The 20,060-nt window shown below is 39.4% G+C and overlaps 1 protein-coding gene across 3 annotated transcripts in view; it reads right to left on the reverse strand.

Annotated features, from left to right (window-relative positions):
• Nucleotides 1-20,060, reverse strand: part of bchs (WD repeat and FYVE domain containing 3 bchs) — a 1,877,108-nt gene that overhangs the window by 1,347,302 nt on the left and 509,746 nt on the right. For all 3 annotated transcript variants that reach the window (XM_090389621.1, XM_090389619.1, XM_090389620.1), the window contains exon 23: nt 18,117-18,289. In XM_090389621.1, coding sequence (XP_090245747.1) covers nt 18,117-18,289 — 173 coding nt within the window. The remainder of the gene's footprint in view (nt 1-18,116; nt 18,290-20,060) is intronic.

The following is a 20,060-nucleotide window of genomic DNA, read 5'->3' on the forward strand; positions in this document are numbered from 1 at the left end:
ATATCCACTAACAATTGCTTAAATACCAATCTCCAGGTAATTCTCCAGTGCAGCAAAGACAACTTAGTTGACTTCAATCCTTCTAAAACTCAGTCTTGTCTTATATCTCCCAAAAAGGATTCTTCTGCTCCTATGCTTATCTTTGGTGACACGCCGATTTCTAGGCAAAATGATATATCTCTTTTGGGGATTACCCTGACTTCTAATCTCTCTTGGCACAAGCACATTACAAATATTGCTTCCTCTGCATCTAAAAAACTTGGTTTTCTCTTTCGCTCTCAGTGTTACTTTCCTTCCAAACAGCTGCTCACTCTGTATAAATCGCAAATCCGCCCTACCATGGAATATTGTTCCCACATCTGGGGTGGTGCCCCCAAAACCTCTCTCGGGCTTCTTGATTCCATTCAGAAGAGGTCAGTTGGTTAATTAATGATTCATCTCTAACAGAGTCTCTCCACTGTTAGTCTCATAGACATACTGTTTCTGCTGCATGCCTCTTCTACATATATTTCCATGGGCACTGTTCTTCTGAATTGGCTCCTATAATTCCCGCTCTCTCTTTCAAAACAGTCCGAACACGTGCAGCCACCAGCCAACATCCATTTACTGTCGAACTTCAAATTCACAGAATCAACTTTTCATCTTCCTCGTTTATTCATTCAACTGCCGTTTTCTGGAACCACCTTCCTCCATACGTATTTCCTGAAATTACGTGTACAGAAGTTCAAGTCCAATGTCAACAAATATTTTCTTTCGTCGTTTCAACCTCCAACCCAAGCACGGCACTAAGTACTATAGGTTCTAATACCTCTCGTGTTTGGTGTTTACATTAAAAAAAAAAAAAAAAACTAGCAAGACATTTGTGTAATTATTGGATGACTTAAGGGTTGGATGGATTATTGTTGGGTGTTGTTTTAACGAGAAGACCATGGTTTCTTACTTCTCAGGATTAATGTGCCGACCAAATTGTTTTAGGTACTTAGATACTGATGACAGTGGAGGTTTGCTCTTCTCAGAATTGGTGAGGGCCTTTGTTTGTCTTGATTGGCATGAGTACCTTTATGTTGTCGGCATATACCAGGGAAGTTGGCTCTTGGATTACAAGTGCAACAATGAGGATGGTGAAGAGGTCAGACAGCACTGCCCTTTGCGGGGCTCCAACTCAGATTACTTTGCATTGTTGGGCATTATCTACAGATGGTTTCACTATGCAATGATGCAGCAGAGATGTGAGGAAGGCTAAAATGTCTACACCTATCTGATAATAGTTGTCTAGTAGTTTTGGGGGAGATGGGATGTGCATGATGTCCAATACAGATTCAACGTCTACATAAGTAGCCGCCAGTTCTCTATTCTCAAAGGCTGTGAGGTTTTTTTTTTTTTTTGATTTGGTAGTTGTTGGCGCATCGGCTTCTGTGGCCATATTGCACCTTCCAAGGTTTTTGCAGTACTTTGATCCAAGCCCAAGGCGGGGATCGAACCCGCGACCTTTGGGTTGCCGGGCAGGTACTTTACCCACTCGGTTAGCACGGTCGGCATGGCTGTGAGGATTCTGTTAGTAGTTGCTAGAATATTGATCACAGTTAATCTGTGTAGACACTTCTACACAGTTGATCTGTGTACAAATGTCTAGTGGATTTGTGGGAAGTTGTTTGGTAGAATGTTTAGTGAGGATTGGCAGCAGTATTTTGTCAACGGGCAGGATGAGTTTGTGATTGGCATATAGTTTCACAAGTAATGGAGATCGAACTTTTGACCTTTGTTTGACTATGTATTCCTTCCAATGGTGTGAGAAGCAGAAGATTCAGAGCACTGAGTTAAAAATATGTAATAGAGCTTCTAGGATATAAGGATTCAGGCTTTTAAGTATAAATCGGAGGATGCCATCAGGTTCAATAGCAGAAATTTCTGGCAGTGAGTTTATAGTAGTAGTAGTAGTACAAGTGGCATGTGATGCAAGAAAGCAAGTGTATGAGCTTATACAGCATTAGCCAAAAAAAAAATTTACAAAACATATCCTTCTAAATGTTTGTCAAGTTCCTCCTTAAATTTATTTAACCTATCAACTTCCACAATCACAGATGGAAGTTTGTTCCAGCAATTAACCACCTGCTGGCTAAAGGCAAATTTCCGCACATCTATTCTACATCTGTCTTTCCATAATTTGAATTTATGCCCCCTTAGGTTTGTAATCCGAACAAGTGGAAGAATCCCATCAGAATTCAGCGGGCTCAACCCATTCAAGGCCTCATACACCACAATCAGATCACCTCGCAGGTGCCTAGTCTCCAGCCACTACAATTTGCAGAATTTAAGCCTCTCTTGGTAAGAGGATCCCTTCATTGCCTTCACCAATCTTGTTGCCCTTATCTGTACACACTCAAGCAAATCTACATCCATTCTAAAATGATGCTTCCTGACCTGTACGCAGTACTAAAGACGTAGCCTGACCATTGCCTAATACAGACGGACAATCACCTCCTTTTCCCTGCTATTAAAATTCCTATATAACATTGACAAAACCCATAACCTGCCCTGGCGGCATTGCTCAGAAAACTTCATATCTGACTGCACAATTACTCCCAGGTCTTTTACATTTTCTACAACCCTAAGTGCAGTACCACACAGTTGCTACGTTTCTCTGGGGTTACTTCTACCCATATACAGTACTTTGCATTTGTCAATGTTAAACTTCAGTTGCCACTTCTCAGCTCATCTGCCCAAACTTTATAGATCCTGTTGCAGTAGCACACTGCCATTACTGTCATTAACAACCCTGCCAATCTTTGTATCTGCAAACTTTGACACTAAGCCTGATATACCTTCATCAATATCATTGATAAATAAACAAAACAACAGTGGACCCAACACCGAACACTGTGGGAATCCACTAATAACATTAGTCCATGAAGAGCAGCGCACATTGATTACAACCCTCTGTATTCTCCCACTCAACGATCCTTTTATCCATTGTTGCAATTTACCCTTAATACCATTCTGCTCCAATTTGGACAGTAGTCTTCCTTGCACAACAGTGTCAAAAGCTTTCCTGAAATGCAAGTATATGATATCAAAATTATTTTTTTGCATCCAGTTCCTTTGTAACCAACATCATAATGTCCAATCAAATTTGCCAACAAGACAAATTTGATTTAACTTCTTTCTAAATATTAGTACGGTTATCAACGAGTGAAAACTGGTTTCATATGTTGGAGCCAGGGCTCAATTTCTGGGTTGACAATGGTGGTAAACCTGGTGATGTGATCAAGCCAGCCTTGGAGTTCAAGCTGCGAGGGAAACCCGAAGGGATATTCTTATATGGAACTTTCCCGGCAGGTATGGTCCTGACAAGGTTCAATTTAATCACGTTCAATTTTTGGTTGTTAAACTCGGCACAAGCAGGCAATCAAGTAAGCAATACTCTCTATATCACTGTGAAACAGCTTCCACAATTTGCTTAAAGTGTTGCTAAATTTCAAAGTGCTTCTTCAGGTCATGGGACCACCAGGCTTTAGAGTGAGGAGAGATTACATTTCTTGTGGCCACAAAGCTAATCACAGAGACAACCCACTTTGTGCGCAGGATGACAGCTAACTCGACATCACATGACTCAAGGATCGACCTAGGGACAGACAAGGAAGCTGCCTCAATGCATCTGGATATGTCCAGGAATGTTGGGATAATGGGGGACATGGTTCTGGTTGGCCTAATGAGAAGGTGCCAATTAGTCAGTAGTTGAAATAGCTGCAAAAATGGGTCATAGTCACCATTGAGCACTGTCTCTGGGAGTTTGATCAGTACAGCAGGATATTAGCATTAGCAGAGGCATACGATGCAAGAAAGCAAGCTTATGCAGCATCAGCCAAAAAAAAAAAAAAAAAAAAAGTGCTCGGATTTCACCCCTCCGCTCGTTCTGAATAAAGTTCCAGCTCAGCCTTAAATTTATCTAGGCTTTCAACTTCCACAACAAAAGATGACAGTCTGTTCCACCAATCACCTACCCGCTGGCTAAAGGGTAGTTAGATTTGTGATTCCACATATCTAACCTACAACTGTTTTTCCTCAAATTGATTTATGTCCTCTCAGATGATTATTCTGTGCAAGAGTAAGAATCCCATCAGCATTGAGTATGCTCAAACCATTCAAGGGTTTATACACCTCAATCAGATCACATCGCAGATGCCTAGTCTCCAAGCACTGTATTCTGCAAAACGTAAGCCTTTCTCCATAAGAGCAATCTTTAGTTCCATTCCCTAATCTTGTTGCCCTTCTCTGTACTCATTCCAACAGCTTTACATCCTTCTTAAAATGAGACCTCCAGACCTCATTTTAACAAGGATTGTTAAAAAGACAAAACGGTCTGGCCACACCTTGAGTACTGAATACAGTACTCAAGACGTGGCCTGACCACTGCCTTATACAAGGGGATAATCATCTCCTTATCCCTGCTAAAAAAAAATTGCTGTATGTAAATGACAAGACACCATGAGCTAATCTTGCAGACCATCTGCACTGCTCAGAAAACTCATATCTGCCTGCACAATTGCCCCCAGGTATTTTTCATTCTCTACCACTGTCAGTGTAATACCACAGAGCTGATACATTACTCTGGGGTTACTGCTTCCCATATGTAGTATTTTACATTTGCCAATGCTAAACTTCATTTGCCACCTCTCAGCCCATCTGCTCAACTTTTTTTAGATCCAGTTGCAGCAGCATACTTCATTAGTGTCATTAACAACACTGCCAACCTTCGTATCATCTGCAAACTTGGACATTAAGCTGGATATACCATCATCAAATCATTTATAAACATAAAAAACAACAATGGACCCAACAATTAACTCTGCGGGACTCCACCAATAACATTAGTTCATGAAGAGCAGTATCCATTGATTACCACTCTCTTGTCTTCTCCCACTCAACCATCCCTTTATCCATAGTAGCAATTTGCCTGAAATGCCGCACTGCTCCAATTTGTACAGCAGTCTTCATGTGCAACAGTATCAAAAGCCTTTCTAAGATTCAAGTATATAATATCAAAGTTATTCCCTGCATCCAGTTCCTTTGAGACTGCACCATAGTATCCAATTAAATTGGTCAGGCAAGACTTCCCCTTAACAAAACCATGCTGTGTCCGAGCTATAACTGAAGTCTTGTCTAAATGATCCTGCAGTGCTTCTTTAACTAGTGCCTCCATTAATTTCCCTGGAACAGAAGTTAAACAGGTCTATAATTACGTGTGTTGCCCTTTGATCCTCCTTTGTGAATTGGGATCACGTTTGCACATCTCCAGTACATGGGTACTTCCCCTGAATCCAAGGAAGCTTTCATAATTAGGGCTAAGGATTTACTTACTTCATTTGCTGCCTCCTTAAATATAACTGGATAGACCCCATCCACCCCAGGTGCCTTTCTTATGTATATCTTCAACAATTTCTCCTCCACTTTACTCTCAGCTATATTACAAGATTATCTGGCTTACTGCCAGAGTTGAATACACCTCTGGCATTCCCCTCACTGAATAACTCCTCATGTGTGAATGTCGATGCAAAATATTCATTTAGTTTGTTAGCAACATGAGCAGGATCATCAACAGTTGAACCATCGATATCAAGAGGACCAATCTGATTCATCTCCTTCCTTCTAGAATTTACATAAGCAAAGAACCCTTTGCTGTTTTTCTTTGCATCCTTTGCCAAAGATTTCTCGTAATCTGCTTTCGCCTGCCTAACCTCCTTTGTAACTTGGTTACAGATCAACTTATATCTATCATAGGCTTCTGGGTCACATGTTAATTTATATGTATCCTATGCATTTTTCTTCTCTGCCATATGTCTCATTAGTTCATCTGACATCCATTTAGGCCTAAACCTTGAACAATATTTCTTATTTGGCATATTAAGCCTAGTAGCTTCCAAGATAAGTTCTTTGAATGATTCCCATTTTGAATTTGTTGTTGGTAACATCATCAGTTGATCCCACCGTATAGAATTTAAATACCATCTCCATAGTTGCCATTAAGAAAGAAAAATCCTTCTATTTGCCCCTAATCGTAGTTACCTCTTTGAGTAAATCCCATTTGAGCACACTGTGATCACTGCCACCTAGGGGTTCCTTTATCTGCAGATTCTTAATGCATGAAGAATCACAACTGATAATCAGATCAAGATTATTAATCCCTCTAGTTGCCTCCCAAACATGCTGATGTAGAAAACAATCATCCAAAAAATCCACAAAAGCCTTGCTAGTGTGTGAGTGACCAACCCACAAATTCCAGTCAATATCCGGGAAATTAAAATCTCCCATTATAAGACTCTCTGATTTACTGACCCACTCTATTTCCCTATATAATTTTTTTTATTATACTCATCAGAGTCATTAGGCCTACAACACACCCCTACTCTTAATTTTGATTTCTCAGTGGTTATGTCACACCAAACTGACCCCACACTGCACTGTCCAGTGATGTCGACTGGCTGTACCTCCTTGGATTTTGTGTGTTTCTTAGCTAATAGCATAATCCTTCTTCCCTTCCTATCCTGTACACACTGTACTCCCCAAATTCCAGATCTGCATTTCTTATATCTGTGTGACACCATGTCTCTGATATCTCAACAAAATCTGCCTTTGATGTTTTGATCAACACCTCAAATTCATCAAATTTATATACCAAACTTCTAACATTGGTGTATGCTCAAGTATACATGCACCTATTCCTATTCTTCGCTAACCTAACAAACCCATGTCTTTACTTGTACCGCAATAACACCCAGCAGTCTCAGAAATCCCCTGCATCTTGTTTTCTAGGCTGCTGCTCAATCCAATAGAAACAGTGCAAGAATCCCTTTCACCTTTGCCAGCAGCTACTGTTAATCTATTAATCCATGTATTCCCCCAAATTTACCAGTTTTCCGACCCACCTAACACTGCCTCGATAGCATCAGCAAATAGTCTTGCACTCCTTTCTATTTAAGTGTATCCCATTCCTGTAGAAGCAGTCTCTCCTGTTAACAAGCAAAGACCAACCATGCTGAGAAATATTCTACCACTTGAGCCTTGCACAATCTCTCCAGGGCCGAACTGATCAACAAGGCTCTCATCATATACTTCCTCCAATCGTGTTTGTGATTAATTGCAGACACTTTCAAAAAAAAAAAGTGAAGTGCAGCCATTATCAACCCACTGCAGGATGAAAGCCTCCTAAACAATTCATGCTGAGGGAAATGGACCATAATCTGCCACACTGGTCCAGTGTGGGTTGGCAGATCGACTGTATTCAGCAGTCAGGGGCTTGAACCCCGGTCTACTCAAAGAGCGTGTGCTACTGCACTCCCACTCCTGCCCAGTCGGCTACGGACGCCTTTCAAATTCATTTCCAATTCACAGCTTTTTTTCAACAGTGACCTGTACTTGTTAAGTAATTCTGCCGGTCTACTACTCTTAATATCATTAGTGCCAACGCGTACAGCAATATCACCTTTTGTGCCCTTAAAAGATGATATCTGCTCTACAATCATATCACCCTTTGCCCATGGCAGGCATACCCTGGTTCTGCTCCACCTATCCTTTTTACCCAATATGTTCCCTGTTTCCTGACAATAGTGTCACCTACTAGTTCCTGTGGGACCAGTGCATTCTGCCTTGGGGATTGCCTCTGTGTTGCATGATGTTCAAGTGCAAACTTTGGCACTGATGTGGGAAGCTGAGAGGTTGATGGGCCCCTCAATATAGATCCTTTGAGAGCTTCCACCCTGTCCTTCATGTGCTCAATATAGGTCCATAAAAAAGTTGTCCCTAATTTCCTCACACTCCTTTCATCACGAACACACAAAGACATTCCCCTTGGCAAATCATGTCCCGTACTTGATTGCTCCAAAAACATTAACAAGCAGAGAATTTTAAAAGTCTGTGATTCAGAGGGCAACTGCCCTGAAAAACAGAAAAGAGTTCTTTACTTCTGTAAAGTCTAGAAGGAAAGGAATGAATCAGATTGGTCCACTTGATATCGATGGTTCGACTGTTGATGATCCTGCACAGATAGCAATCAAACTGAATGAGCATTTTGCATCTACATTCACACATAGATTTAAGGTTTGAAAATGACAGAAGGTTATCAAATTGTAGCAGGGTGCTTCATGATTTTGAAATAACTGAGAGCAAAGTGGAGGAAAAATTGTTGAAGTTAAACATAAGAAAGGCACCTGGGGTGAATGGGATCTAACCAGTTATATTAGAGGAGGCAGCAGATGAAGTAAGCAAACCCTTAGCTATAATTATGAGAGCATCCTTGGATTCAGGGAAGATCCCCACGGACTGGAGATGTGCAAAGGTATTCCCAATTCACAAAGGGGGATCGAAGGCTGACAAGAATAATTACAGACCAGTTAGTTTAACTTCTGTTTTGGGTAAAATAATGGAGTCGCTGGTTAAAGATGCATTGCAGGATCATCTAGACAAGACTGCAGCAATAATTCAGACACAGCATGGGTTTGTTAACGGACAGTTAACGGATTTGTCAGCCTTGTCTGACAAATTTGATTGGTTATTATGATGTGGTTACAAAGGAACTGGATGCAAAAAATAATTTTCATATCTTGGATTTCAGAAAAGCTTTTGACACTGTTACACATGGAAGACTACTGTACAAATTGGAGCAGAATGATATTAAGCTTAAATTACAACAATGGATAAAAGGATGGTTGCGTGGAAGAAGACAGGGGGTGGCAATCAATGGGTGTTGTTTGGTGAACTAATGTTATTAGTGGAGAGTTCCACAGGTTTCGGTGTTAGGTCTGCTGTTGCTTTGTATATTTATCAATGATATTGATAAAGGTATATCAGGCATAGTGTCGAAGTTTGCAGATGATACAAAGGTTGGCAGGGTAGTTAATGACAGTAATGGCAGTGTCCTACTGCAACAGGATCTAGAAAATTTAAGCAGATGGCCTGAGAAGTGGCAACTGAAGTTTAACCTTGACAAATGCCAAGTACTGCATATTGGTAGAAGTAACCTCAGAGAAACGTACCAACTGTGTGGTACTACACTTCGGTTGGTAGAAATTGAAAAATACCTGGGAGTAATTGTGCAGTCAGATATGAAGTTTTCTGAGCAATACTGACAGGCTGCCAGGGCAGGTCATGGGGTTTTGTCACTGATATATAGCAATTTTGCTAGCAGGGAAAAGGAGATGATTTTCCCTCTGTACAATGCAATGTTCAGGCCACGCCTTGAGTACTGTGTACAGGTCTGGAGGCCTCATTTTAGGAAGGATGTAGATTTGCATGTGTACAGAGAAGGGCAACAAGATTGGTGAGGGGAATGAGGGATCCTCTTAACAAGAGAGGCTTAAGTTCTGCAAATTGCAGTGGCTGAAGACTAGGCACCTGCAACGTGATCTGATTGAGGTGTATAAGACTTTGAATGGGTTGAGCACGATGAATTCTTATGGGATTCTTCCACTTGTTCAGATTACGACCTAGGGGTCATAAATTCAAATTAAGGAAAGACAGATGTAGAATAAAATGTGAGGAAATTTGCCTTTAGCCAGTGGGTGGTTAATTGCTGGAGATAGTTTCCATATGTCGTTGTGGAAGTTGATAGGTTGAATAAATTTAAGGAGGAACTGGACAAACATTTACAGGAATTTGTTTTTGGCTGATTCCGCATAAGCTCATACACTTGCTTTCTTGCATCACATGCCACTACTACTACTAATAATAATAATAATGCCATACCTCTCCTATTTGTACAGCAGTCTTCCATGTGCAACAGTATCAAAAGGTTTCCTGAAATATGATATCAAAATTATTTTTGGAATTCAGTTGCTTTGTGACCACATCATAGTATCCGATTAAATTGGTGAGACAAGACCTCCCTTTAACAAACCCATGCTGTATCTTAACTATTACTGCAGACTTGTCTAGATAATCCTGAAATGCATATTTAACCAGCGATTCCATTATTTTCCCCAGAACACAAGTTAAACTAACAGGTATATAGTTACTTGTGTCACCTTTTGAACCCCCTTTGTGAATTGGCGATACATTTCCACACCTCCAGTCCGTGGTGACCTCCCCTGAGTCCAAGGAAGCTCTCATAATTATGGCTAAGGGATTGCTTACATCCTTTGCTACCTCCTTTAATATAACTGGATAGATCCCGTCCACCCCAGATGCCTTCCTCATGTTTAACTTCAATAATTCCTCCTCCAATTTGCTCTCAGTTATTACAAAATCACTTAGCTCCCTGTTAAGAGTTTGATAATCTTGTGGCACTGCCCTCATTGAATAACTCCTCATGTGTAAATGTATATGCAAAATTCTAATTCAATTTATCAGTTTCCTGAGCATGATCATCAATAGTCAATCCATCTTATGTTGTTGTCCAATCTGATTGATCCCTTTCCTTCTAGAGTTTACATAAGTAAACTCTTCATTAACTAATGTTATTAGTGGAGTCTCCCCAGGGTTTGGTATTCGGCCCAGTGTTTGTTTTCTGTATTTATCAGTGATAATGATGAAGGTATATCAGGCTTAATGTCCAAGTTTGCAGAGATACAAAGGTTTGCAATGTTTTAATGACAGTAGGCTACAGCAACAGGATAAAGAAAAGCTAGGCAGTTGGGCTGAGAAGTGGCAACTAAATTTTAACATTGACAAATGCAAAGTACTGCATATGGGTAGAAGAAACATACATACCAACAACAACATACATACAAACCAGAGAAACATACCAACTGTGTTGTTGTTGTTATTTGGTTTTTAGGAGCATTAGCAACTAAGGCCATATTGCTCCAGGATATGCGGTGGTCATTCCCTGACCTTTCTGCATCCTCCATATTTGGTGGTGACGGGCTCGAACCCCGGTCTGATCAAGAAGCATGTGCTACGCACTGCTGCTCCTTCCCACCTGGCTACAGAGGCGCCTACCAACTGTGTGGTACTATACTCAGGTTGGTAGAGAATGAAAGAGACCTGGGGGTAATTGTGTAGTCAGATATGAAGTTTTCTGAGCAGTGAAGACAGATATCAGGGCAGGTCATGGAGTGATGTCAATGATATACAGGAATTTTTCTAGTAGGAATAAGGAGGTGATTATCCCTTTGTATAAAGCAATGGTTATATAAGATACAATTAAAAACGATGCCTTCACACTATGTACATAGTTTAATTAATGGGTAAACTATGGTATATCTACACCGGTATTATATAGTTAATTTAAACCGATATCATATCATGCCTTGAATCTTCAAATATTGTATCATTCTGTACACCATTTGGCATCTCTCATATTGTGGAACCATTTCGCAACTGTGATGGCATGTTTACATTATCTGGGCACCTGCCCACCCACTGATGATAGGCCAACAGCTTTGAAAAGATGACTTACTTATTTGAAGTATTGCAATACCTGGTATCTCGTTGTGAAGGTAGCCACAATATGAGATACAATTAAAAACGATGCCTTCACACTACGTACATAGTTTAATTTATGGGTAAACTATGTTGTATCTTCATCAATATTATACAGTTAATTTAATTCCATATCATATTATGCCTTGTGCATTGAATCTTCAAATATTAGCATTAGCAGAGGGATAAAATGCAAGAAAGCAAGCTTATGCAACATCAGCAAAAAAAAAAAAAAAAAAACTCCCATTTCTCCCCTCCATTTATTTCAAATGCCTGTCCAGGTCAGCCTTAAATTTACTTAGGCTATCAACTTCCACAACAAAAGATGGAAGTCTGTTCCACCAATCAACCACCTGCTGACTAAACGCAAACTTCCACATATTGTATCATTCTGTACACTATTTGGCGTCTCTCATATTGTGGAACCACTTCGCAACTGATGGCATGTTTCCATTGTCTGGGTACCTGCCCACCCACTGATGATAGGCCAACAGCTTTGAAATGGTGATTGTCTGGGTGGTTAATATCTACTGAGAATAAATAACAGTAGTCTCCTCTACTAGAGAAGCGTTACTTATTCGATGTAGTGCAATACCTGGTAGCCACAATATGAGATGCAATTAAAAACTATGCCTTTACAGTAGATATCTAGTTTAATTTATGGGTAAACTATGGTGTATCTACACTGATATTATATAGATAATAACCAATTTCTATATAATGACAGTCAGAAATCTGAGAAAATACTAAAGAAGTACAAGGCAATGTTCATAAAAATCACAAGAAAAGATTATATTTGAAAGGTTGTCTAATTCTACCCAAGATACATTAGGAGAGAGTGCATAATGATAGACAATAGATTTGGTTGTGACGAGATGATGCAAGGCCAATGTGGTAAATTCTCTCAGCATGATCAATGCTTGTTAACAGACAAGACTGTTTTTAGGAATGGGACACATTAAAATAGAAGGGATGCAAGAATATTTGCTGATGGTATCAAGAAAGTGTCAAGCAGTTTGGAAAACTGCTAGCCTAGGGGGATGCACAAAGTAATAGATTAGCAGGAGCCAGCCACAGGGAGAGGTAAAATTGATTCTTGCAGAAATGCTTCTATAAGTTCTTCATATGCATTTTCTGAAAATTACAATCTACAGAAGTTCAAGTCAAAATCTTCTTTCATCTTCTCAACCTTCAACCCATGCCCGGTACTAAGTATTATAGGTTCTATTACCTCTCGTGTTGGGGGTTTTCATAAAAAAAATAATAATAATAATAAAATAAAAAACTATATGATTACTTTCTCTAAATATCTAACTACAACTATATAATAAAAATTATATTTCTATTTATACATCTTTTTTTAAGTCTCTCTCTTTCTTTCTCTCTCTCTCTCTCTCTCTCTCTCTCTCTCTCTCTTAATATATACAACACTAATGGATTATGCCACATAGCTCACAGTACAAAAAGCTGAACAGCTTCAATCAGTAGAGCAGTGGTAATTTGCATCTGGTTTTGCAGGACAAAGTGATAAACTAGCAGTTATGGGATATAATAAAGACAACATGGCGTTTCAAAATGGCATGATTGTGGGAGATTGGGTGTTTGGTGCTTCCATATCAGGAACAGTATGTCTTGTTGGATGTTCACAACCAACTGTGTTTAAGGTGTACAAGGAATGGTGTCAAGTGGGCCAACCCTACTCCTGCCAACAGAACTGAAAATGATTATGCAAGGTGAATGGTTACATTAAAAGTGAAGGGTGCAGCACATTTTACATTGGCATTGTACAACAGTTGACACTGCAATACAATATGGGGAATGCAAGAACAGTATCCCAAATGATGACCTGAACACTCAGGGTCAGTTTAGACAGCAGATGATTCAAGAGACATCCTCTCCTCACCACTGATCATCGTTGACAGCGAATGCTGTGGTGTCAATAACACACAAGAGAACTGGATGTGAGTCTGCTGGTCAGACAAGTCCAAATACCCAGAGCAACACACTGATGGACACTTTCATGTGTTGCCAAGCAACACAAGTCCATTGACCCATTGTGCACAGTGTCCACTATCCACGCAGGTGGTGGTGGTTGTTACTTAATATGGAGAATGTTTTGCCAGCAAGAACTAGGACCGCAGTGCATATGGACCAAAGTCTGATTCTTCATGCATTAAGAATCTGCAGATAAAGGAACCACTAGGTGGCAGTGATAAGTGTGCAGCAGTGGGATTTTCTCAAAGAGGTAACTACCATCAGGGGTAAAGGGAAGGGTTTTTGATTTCGTAAAGGTGAGTATGATGGTCTGAGACAGTACTTAAATTCTATACGGTGGGACCAACTGAAGACGTTACCAACAGCAAATTCAAATTGGGAAGCATTCAAATAATTTATCTTGGAAGCTACTAGGCTTTACATACCAACTAAGGAATACTGTTCAAGGTTTAGGCTTAAATGGATGTCAGATGAACTAATGAGACATGTGGCAGAGAAGAAAAATGCATGGAATACATATAAATTAAGGGATGACATGGAAGCCTATGATAGATATAAGCTGGTCTGTAACCAAGTCACAAAGGAGATTAGGCAGGCAAAGGCAGATTATGAGAAATCCTTGGCAAAGGATGCAAAGATAAACAGAAAAGAGTTCTTTACTTATGTAAACTCTAGAAGGAAAGGGATGAATCAGATTGGTGCACTGGATATTGATGGTTCAACAACTGAGGATCCTGCTCAAGTGGCTAACAAACTAAATGAGTATTTTGCATCTACATTCACACATCAGGAGTTATTCAGGAAGGGGAATGCCAGAGATGAAGTAAACTCTGATAGCGAGCTAGACGATTTTGTAATAACTGAGAGGGAAGTGGAGGAGAAATTGTTGAGGATAAACATAAAAAAGGCACCTGGGGTGGATGGGATCTATCCAGTTCTATTAAAGAAGGCAGCAAAGGAAGTAAGCAAACCCTTAGGCATAATTATGAGAGCTTCCTTGGACTCAGGGGAGATACCCATAGATTGGAAATGTGCAAATGTGACCCCAATTCACAAAGGAGGATCATAGGCTGACACAAGTAATTATAGACCTGTGAGTTTAACTTCTGTTCCAGGAAAATTAATGGAGGCACTGGTTAAAGAAGCTGCAGGATCATCTAGAGAAGACTTCAGTTATAGCTTGGACACAGCATGGTTTTGTTAAGGGAAAGCCTTGCCTCACCAATTTGATTGGATACTATGATGCAGTCACAAAAGAACGGGATGCAGGGAATAACTTTGATATTATATATTTGGATCTTAGAAAAGCTTTTGATACTCTTGCACATGGAAGGCTGCTGCACAAATTGGAGCAGGGTGGCATTGGAGGCAAATTGCTGCTATGGATAAAGGGATGGTTGAAGGGGAGAAGACAGAGAGTGGTATTCAAAGGACACTGCTCATCGTGGACTAATGTTATTAGTGGAGTCCCTCAGGGTTCAGTGTTGGGTCCATTGTTGTTTTCTGTATTTATAAATGATACTGATGATGGTATATCAAGCTTAATGTCCAAGTTTGCAGATGATACAAAGGTTGGCAGGGTTGTTAAGGACACTACTAACCCTATGCTGCTGCAACAGGATCTGGAATGGTTGAGCAGATGGGCTGAGAGGTGGTAAATGAAGTTTAACATTGACAAATGTAAAGTACTACATATGGGAAGCAGCAACCCCAGAGCAACATATCAACTCTGTGGTACTACACTGACAGTGGTAGAGAATGAGAAGGACCTGGGGGTAATTTTGCAGGTAGATACGAAGTTCTCTGACAGTGCAGACAGGCTGCAAGAGTAGCTCATGGTGTCTTGTCAATGATATATACAGGAATTTTTCTAGCAGGGATAAGGAGGTGATTATTCCCATGTATGTCAGGCCACACCTTGAGTACTGTATACAGGTGTGGAGGCCTCATATCAGGAACGATGTAGAGCTGCTGCAACAAGTACAGAGAAGGGCAACAAGATTAGTGAATGGAACAAATGGTTGCTCTTACAAAGAAAGGCTTACGTTTTGCTTTAGCATTAGTAGAGGCATTTGATGCAAGAAAGCAAGCTTATGCAGCATCAGCCAAAAAAAAAAAAAAAACCCACTTCCACTTCACCCCTCTGTTCGTTCAAAATACCTGTCCAGCTGAGCCTTAAACTTATTTAGGCTATCAACCTCCACCACAAGGGATGGAAGTCTGTTCCACCAACCAACCACCCGCTGGCTAAAGGCAAATTTCCGCACGTCTATCCTACATCTGTCTTTCCTCAATTTGAATTTATGCCCTCTCAGGTGATTTTTCCGAGCTAGAGGAAGAATCCCATCAGCATTGAGCATGCTTAAACCATTCAAGGCTTTATACACCTCTATCAGATCACCTCGCTGGTGCCTAGTCTCCAGACATTGTAGTTTGCAAAACTTAAGCCTTTCTTCGTAAGAGCACCCCTTTGTTCCATTCACTAATCTTGTTGCCCTTCTCTGTACTCGTTCCAGCAGCTCTACATCCTTCTTGAAATGAGACCTCCAGACCTGTATACAGTACTCTAGGTGTGGCCTGACCATTGCCTTATACAATGGAATAATCACCTCCTTATCCCTGCTGGAAAAATTCCTGTATATCATTGACAATACTCCATGAGCTACTCTTGCAGCCCGTCTGCACTGCTCAGAGAACTTCATATCTGCCTGCACAACCACCCCCAAGTCCCTTTCATTCTCTACCACTGTCAGTCTAGTACCACAGAGTTGATATGTTGCTCTGGGGTTGCTGTTTCCCATGTGTAGTACTTTACATTTGTCAATGTTAAACTTCATTTGCCACCTCTCAGCCCATCTGCTCAACCTTTCCAGATCCTGTTGCAGCAGCATAGTGTCAGTAGTGTCCTTGACAACCCTGCCAACCTTTGTATCGTCTGCAAACTTGGACATTAAGCTTGATATACCATCATCAATATCATTTATAAATACAGAAAACAATAATGGACCCAACACTGAGCCCTGAGGGACTCCACTAATAACATTAGTCCACGATGAGCAGTGTCCATTGATTACCACTCTCTGTCTTCTCCCCCTCAACCACCCCTTTATCCATAGCAGCAATTTGCCTCCAATGTCACACTGCTCCAATTTGTGTAGCAGTCTTCCATGTGTAACAGTATCAAAGGCCTTTCTAAGATCCAAGTATATAATATCAGAGTTATTCCCTGCATCCAGTTCTTTTGTGACTGCATCATAGTATCCAATCAAGTTGGTCAGGCAAGACTTCCCCTTAACAAAACCATGCTGTGTCTGAGCTATAACTGAAGTCTTGTCTAAATGATCCTGCAGTGCTTCTTTAACCAGTGCCTCCATTAATTTTCCTGGAACAGGAAAATTAATAAGCTTGCTTTCTTGCATCATATGCCTCTACTAATGCTAACGTTTCATTAGTGAAGTCTACTGGTAGCTCTTAGGAGGACCAAATGTACCACCCTTCCATGTTGCATTTTTAACCAGACAGAATCAAGATCTTCCGAGACAATAATGCAGAATGTCACCAGGCCCAAACTGTGCACAAGTGATTCAAGGAACACAGCGAACATACTACCCATCCTGATTGACCTCCAAATTCGGCTGACCTTAATCCATTTGAATACCTGTGGGATGTTTTGTAATGGGAAGCGAGGTGTACGGACAGGCAACCATCATCTATTTCAACACTGTGGAAAGCCTTGCAAGCTGCAGATTCCTACGAACATCTTCACACACCTAGTGGAGTCGATGCCTAGGCAAATAGCAGCTGTTATCTGTGCAAATGGTGACTCAACAAGGCATTAGTAGGTGGTCATAATTCAGTGATCACCTAATGTATATAGGTATCACTTCATAAGCAACAACACATTTATAAGTCTTATATAATGATACACGATAATGTATCATTGTATAATGTATTATATAATATATATTATATAATGTACATGCTACATTATATTGTATCATGTACATAATATATTTAATATTATGTACATGATATAATGATAATGATGCATTTTTAACCAGACAGAATCAAGATCTTCCAAGGCAATAATGCAGAATGTGACCAGGCCCACTTTGTGCACAAGTGGTTCAAGGAACACAGTGAACCAACTACCCATCTTGATTGACCTCCAAACTGAGCTGAGCTCAATCCAACAATATGAAAATGGTGCATCGTATGCTAAGATAGCACGGGATAAGAATTCAATCCAATTGAATACCTGTGAGATGTTTTGGAATGAGAAGCAAGGTGTATGGACAGGCACCTGTCATCTGTTCCAACACTGTGGAAAGCCTTGCAAGCTGCAGATTCCTACGGACATCTTCAGACATGGCAACAGATAGGTGGTCATAATTCAGTGATCACATAATGTATATAGGTATTACAAGCAACAACACATTTATTTCTTATATAATGATACATGAAAAGTGTGTGAGACTGCATTTAAACTCCATTTAAGCTACTAAATTCTCTCTTTTTTTCTCCCCATATAATTATATGAGAAAAAAAAAAGTAAATAAACTGTCAGATTTCTATTTGTTAAAATTTAATGAAATTTGGGATGGTTTGACAAATCTTTCTAAAAGAACATGAAAATCTGTAAAATGGGAATATCAAAAAAGATGTTAGTCTTGTTACTATTATTATATATTAATCAACATACTTACCTTTTGTGTGCTCAGATGGTGGCCATCAACATACAGAGATACCGAGCTGTTTTTCAGTACAGCTCTATTCAGAACTACAACCAGATGGTGCCACTGTCCTTCTTGCAATAAATCTGGTGACCACACTCTTACACAACATTCATCCCTTACTTCCGGTTCCCAGTCTGTACCCACTAGAAACATTTTCAATGTACATTAAACAACTCAGCTTTATGATTAAACATCAGCACCACATGCAATAATACAGCATGTTCCACAAGTCTGGAACCATAAAATGTATAGTGTTTTTTTTTTTTTTTTTTTTTTTGCTGTTGCAATTGTAGGAGCACCAAAGCTGGGGTGTGGAATTCTAGTATTCTTTGCATCTTGAAGAGAAATCAGTGGAATCTTTACAAAACTGCAGATTTTTCAGGCATCATGCAAGTGACATTGTACAAAAAATATTATGGGAATCCTGTTTTCTCAAAACACTTTACTGGACATGTTGGACAGACAACTTATGTGGCCAAGACCTGCTAATATTCTTAGAATCAGATAAATGCTAACTTATTGTGATTTTCCCTTGTAGAGAATCTGTGTCTTCATTTTGAATGTAAATCAATGTTTTGAATTTAGACCAAATAAAAATAGGATAATAAATATAATGTATAGAACAAGAAATATGCATTTAGTCAAAGCTTAATAAAGAGACTTTATTTTTAATGTATAGAATATGAAAAAATATTAAAATTTTGAAATACAGTGGATTCCGGTTATTTGGGCAGCCTTTTATTTGGGACAAATCTTAAAGAACAAAACCCAATCGAGAAAATAGCCAGGGTTTACTTCACTTAATTGGAGCAAAGTGCCGTTTAAACAGGGCAGGAGAACGCAGCACTTGAGATTACCCTACGATTGTCTCCGACCATTCACATTGTTCTGTCGGATTTCTGTTGGTCACAACTATAAAACAATGAAAACAATTTGCATTCCCCTATTTATTGGCCATTTCTGTTAGTGAAGTCTATTATAAATGGATAGTATTCCATTTATAATAGACTTATTGAATTTGCAATAAGTCTATTATAAATGGAATATCTTATTGAATTTGATCTTAATCTTATTGAATTTGCAATAATACCGACAGCTGGAATTCTGTGGGTTATTATGGTGAAATGTGTTTACCTTTCCATGAAATCTTCAATCATATAAAAAAAAATAAAACATAACTTGTCACTCCATTCTCACTTGCGTGCATCATGTTACTTGCAATTTGTGTGTGCCGTGTTCTTTGTTATTGATTGCTTATCTTTTTTACTGTTTTAAATTTTAACCCTCGCCCACAAATGTCAGTGATTGCTTATCTTTTTTACTGTTTTAAATTTTAATCCTCACCCACAAATGTCAGTGAAGAGAAATATCAACTAGTTAGTATGTACATATTAGAGTACATATTAATTAAGCTATGCACATAAGCATAAATTCATTTTTATTTTGCTAACCTGTGGAAAATATTCTTCCAATTTTCATGTATTATTTAATTATTTAATTGGTAAGATAATAAAGTGTAAATTTGTACTTAATATATCTTTACTTTTATAGCCAGTGGATAATATTCCTCCTATTTTCACTAATTAGAATCGCTGTTTAATAGAATTAAAATTCAATTCACACACGTGATCACAATGACCAGCACTTACTACATATCGTATAGTGAATGGTTCTTTACTATGGTGAGTCCATTGTAACATGATTTGACCATACAGAAAATCAATCGCAAAACTGTATTTTTAACTATTTACGTGAAATTTCGCATAATTGGGGCAGCCACTTAATTGGACCAAAATGCACTAGTCTCGATATGTTCCAAATAACTGGAATCTACTGTATTATATTTTAAGTCAGGAATAACTGCATCCATTGCAAAGTAAAATGTAATCAGAACAGATGGAAATTATTTAAAAG

Source organism: Mastigoproctus giganteus, chromosome 2 (assembly GCF_048544385.1).
Source record: "Mastigoproctus giganteus isolate SK-2022 chromosome 2, ASM4854438v1, whole genome shotgun sequence".
NCBI classification, from domain to species: Eukaryota; Metazoa; Arthropoda; class Arachnida; order Uropygi; family Thelyphonidae; genus Mastigoproctus; species Mastigoproctus giganteus.